The following is a 4703-nucleotide window of genomic DNA, read 5'->3' as shown; positions in this document are numbered from 1 at the left end:
ACATTACGATGTATGCTGTAATCTAATCTATTAAAACAGATTCCTATTTTGTATCTACTGTTAACAAGTCATACTAAGACCATCTAAAAAATTACTTAATATGACATATTAGATTATTTCTATTAATAATAAATCAACTACAAATTTAATTTTTTTTAATTATAACAAATTCTGTTGAAAAAAAATCTAACAAAATCCTACTAACTTTTTAAATATTTTTATAAAGTAACACTTAATTAATTTCGTAAATAATAATATTATACTATAAATCAATGTTAACTAAAAATTAATTATAAAACAAGAAAATAAAAATTTTATACTATTTCTTATATATTTTTAATTATGTTCTGCATTATATTAAAACATAAGTGCTATATGAATTAAATATGGATAAATTGATCTATTTTATTTTTAAAATAGTTTCATTTAAATAAATTATCACTCTTCATTAAAATGTGTTAAATTCATAAATTATATTATATTTTTTTAAAAAAAAATTCTCTCAACATAGATTTATTAACATATGTTAAAACTTTATATCTACATCTACATATTATCTTTTTTATTTATTTTGAAACTTTCAAAAATATATTGTTTAAAAATGTTTATATACAAAAATATAATATTTTATAACTAATCTTTAGTTCATATACTATTTAAAAATATGTTATATTATTATCAAAACATTTCTGAGAAATATATAAAAAATCTTACCAAAATTAAAATTATTTATATAAAATAATATATTAATTTAGTAACAAAACAAATTCGAAATCATATAATCTTCCACCTCAAATATAGTTGTGTAATTTTCCAAACAATTTTGACAAAACATAAAAAATTAAAATAAATATTTAAACTTTAAATGATAATGTTTCAAAAAATTTAAAAGATAAAATTATAGATAATAAAGAATAACTTCTTGAAATGTAACACGAAAAACAAATTATGTTGTAAAAATTAAAGTAACCTAATATTTTGGGGTCTTAGTTTAATAACAAAAAAAAGAAACTTAATATCATAACATCCAAAAATATTCTATATCAATAAAATTTACTAAAATAATATGTAGATGCTACTATGTATACAATTTACTAAAACAATAGGTCTATAACATTAAAATTAAAATTATATACTTAAACATTTATAATAATATCAAAAGTATACATTCATAAAATAAAAAAATATCTGATTCGTGCGGATCAGAATCTAGTATTTATTAAGTAAAGGTAGAAAAGCTGATTTAATCGTATCATTAAACCAAGTTTAAGGGGCCTTTTCTGATTTTAGGCTAACCAACGATAATGGAGTGGGATTTTTCCACACTGATTTTAAAGCATGGTCAATAATAATATATTGAGCCATAAAAAAGTAAAAATAAAAATAATAATGAGATAGTAGTAATAGCGGTTTATTTTCGGTGTTAAGTCAAAAATAAGGTGATGATTGTTTGTAGTTTTTGCTTTAGTTTTTGGTTTTTGTTTTTGTAAAAACTATTTTTCATTCAATCAAGTTATTGTTTTTATTTTTTGTGAAAATCATTTGAGTTACCAATCAATATTTTTAATAAATAGATTCCCTAAAATTTAGGAAAACTAGTTTTTGAAAAGTGTAACCAATTTACGAAGAAAAACCAAAAACAAACTTTTGTGAGTTTTTATGAAGAAAAACGAATTTTGATTTTTTTAGGTAGAAACTACTACATTTTAATTAATTAATAATTAAAAAATAATATTTTCATAAAAATAAAATTATCATATAATTTATTGTACACTAGATATCATTTAAACAATAATGTGAAATATTTTAATTTGTGTTTCATATCTGTAAATAAATTTATATGTTTTATAAAGAATATTATTTAATTTTAAAACTTAGTTATTAGTTTCTATAAATATAATAATTGAATTATTTATACAATATATTGTATTAATCATGAAAACAAATAGCCATTCAACTTTAAGAAAATATAAATAATTTATATAAGAAAATTTATAATTAGCTTCATAATTTTATGTATTTTTATTTTTGCATAATTTATAATATTTATATAAGAAAACTATTGATATTCAAGTTTTAAAAATTAAAATAATTTATACAAGAAAAATTTCTAAATAGTTTCAAAATTTGGTATTTTTATTTTGTGTAATTTATATATATATATATATATATATTACGATTTGTATTTTACTGTAATATATTTTTTTATAAAAATGTAATAATTAAAATATGTTATTATATTTTATTTTAAAATAATAATCACAGAATTTTGATATATTTTAATTGTAAAAAATAAATATTTATTGCTATTTTGTTGCATTATTTTAAAGTAATATATTAATTATTTTTTGAAAATAAAAAAAATACAACAAAACCAAAAGCCAAATCTAAATCTAAAAACTAAAATAAAAATCCAAAAAATGAAAACCAAAAACCAAAATCTAAAAACCAAAAACTAAAAACCAAAAATTAAAATCTAAAAACCAAAAACCAAAAACTAAAACTAAAAACTACTGAAACAATCATCACCTAAGTAAGACGAAAACGATGTTGTAATAATTCCAGTTTACCTTTCGGCAGAAAAGAGAGATTGTTAATACTCAAGAGAAAATCAAGATCAAAGCTCTCTTTTTGCTTCACTTTATTTTTATTTTGCGGAAATGTGTTCTTTGATTTCGGAAAGTTTGTGGGAGGCCAACCAGAGTAAACATTCATTCTCTCCCATCAGCAATCAACCAATACATCATTATTGTCATCATCTCCATAGAACAATAAGTAATATAATGTCACAAAATAATATAGGCATTTGAACTTTCGCAAAAGCATACCCACATGTGAAGGAAAATGTCTAATGCGTGTTAAGGAGTCATGCAAGCAAAAAAGGAATATATATATTATATTTGTATAAATAAAATTATACAGACACTAATATTTTATTTTAAGTACTCCGTCTGTTTTTCTAAAATATATACAATCCATAACTAAATTTGATATGAAAAAAGAGTTTGATCGGTATAAAATGAATTTTCATTGTGATTAAAAACTTATGAAATTTCCAATTTAAAAGGAATATGGGTCATAAATTTTGCATTAACTATAAAGTAGGATATAATCTATTGCATATTATCAACTAAATTTGAATTTCTAGGTATGTAAAACTTGAAATTGCTTACTTTTTACGATACTCGCGTTAAGGTTGGATAAAAAAGGCTGGATAAATCTATAATATTATGTGAAACGCGTATATTTATACGCATACCATCCCTTTCTTATTAATTGAGAAATATTGGAGAAGAGTAACTTTAATTGTGTACTATATTCACAACACTGTCATTTTGTTGACGTGTCAAGCTTTCAACCTTCCTCACCCAATTTATATAGAAACCCTTTCATTACTAGAGAATTTACAACTACTGCCACTGGCCTAAATGATTTGGTCCGGCTATATTCCCTAATATGACATTTGACAAAACGACCAGTTATTATAGAGAAAATTAGAAGATTGGGCAACTTTTAAGTTTGAATTAGAAATTTGGGCAAGGCCATGTTTTAATTAGGTTGTTGGGCAACCTAGTAGGAGAGAGAAGAAAAAGTGGACAGTTTTAACCTTTTTGCCCAACAATCTTGAGCGGAAATTCGTGGGACCAGACTGTCTTTTGCCCAGAAAAACTTGCCTCAGGAATACCGACACACGCGCGCCGGATGTGCGTGTAAGAGACGAATTGAATATTATATTATTTTAATTTCAGAAGGAAACATGGTATTGAGCTTCGTTTTTGGGCTATTTGACCCCAAAACTTGAAGGCCTTATATGTGATGATTTCTCGCGGGAAACAACGGCTCCAAGGTGGACGAATGGCCATTAATGACTGGTGACTTTGGAAAACATGTGTTTTACTTTAATTTATTAATTAAAAACAGGGCAACTATTAATTATTTAATACAAAAACGTACGAACCCTATCTCTTTGCCTGTCTCCTTGTTGAGGAGTAAAAAAGGCTACCGAACAAGGGAACTTGAGGCAGCGAATTTTACACACAGAGGCATGAGCTGCATCCGATATGGTGAGGGAGGAAAGGGTATGGCGGATGGTGGGTGTTCTGTATCTAGCATCGAAGGTAAATCATATATAAGCCGTACACCATTGCATTTATGACATTATAGTTATTGCTGAAATCATTTATTACAGATTTGAGGGTGTTCGGAATTCAGGTGTTTTTTTGTGCGAAACTATATTTATTGCTTCTGATTAGCACATTGAATTTTTAAATAAATTTATGTTTTATTTTTCGTAGGTGTTCACGATTCATACATCGTTGTAATCTCTGGACGGTGGATTATGTACGACACTGGTGACTGGGATTTTAAACTTGATAGCGACCGTATGGGGAGGGCTGTCTATGCGAAGTTGATAACTTCTGTTGAAGACTTGAAGCGGGCCATTATTGAGTCATACGGTCTAGTTGGAATGTCTGTTGCCGTTGAGATGTCATATTGGCTTGGTGAACACGGATCTTGTGTTGTTGGTGAAAGAGAAGCTCCTGTTCAAATTTCCAACGATAAGGATTTCGACTTGTTTACTTCGGCACGTAAGGTGGACAAGTACATCAACGTATTTGTCACATTCAAAGAGGAAATAGATGGGAAAATCCATTTTCTGAGGCCAATGGGGAATCTTTTGAAGTCCAAAGAAGTTGCCAGCA

The 4703-nt window shown here is 25.7% G+C and overlaps 1 protein-coding gene across 1 annotated transcript in view; it reads left to right on the top strand.

The window, feature by feature from the left end:
* The first annotated feature begins 3686 nt into the window (after positions 1-3686).
* Positions 3687-4703, top strand: part of LOC106338657 — a 4316-nt gene continuing 3299 nt past the window's right edge. Inside the window, exons 1-2 of the mRNA XM_013777585.1 lie at positions 3687-4118; positions 4296-4693. Of these exons, the coding sequence (XP_013633039.1) occupies positions 3866-4118; positions 4296-4693 (651 nt within the window). The 5' untranslated portion in view covers positions 3687-3865. The remainder of the gene's footprint in view (positions 4119-4295; positions 4694-4703) is intronic.

This window comes from Brassica oleracea, chromosome C4 (genome assembly GCF_000695525.1).
Source record: "Brassica oleracea var. oleracea cultivar TO1000 chromosome C4, BOL, whole genome shotgun sequence".
NCBI lineage: Eukaryota > Viridiplantae > Streptophyta > Magnoliopsida > Brassicales > Brassicaceae > Brassica > Brassica oleracea.
Note: the sequence above shows the minus strand (reverse complement) of the source record. Positions and strands in the feature narration are given on the sequence as shown.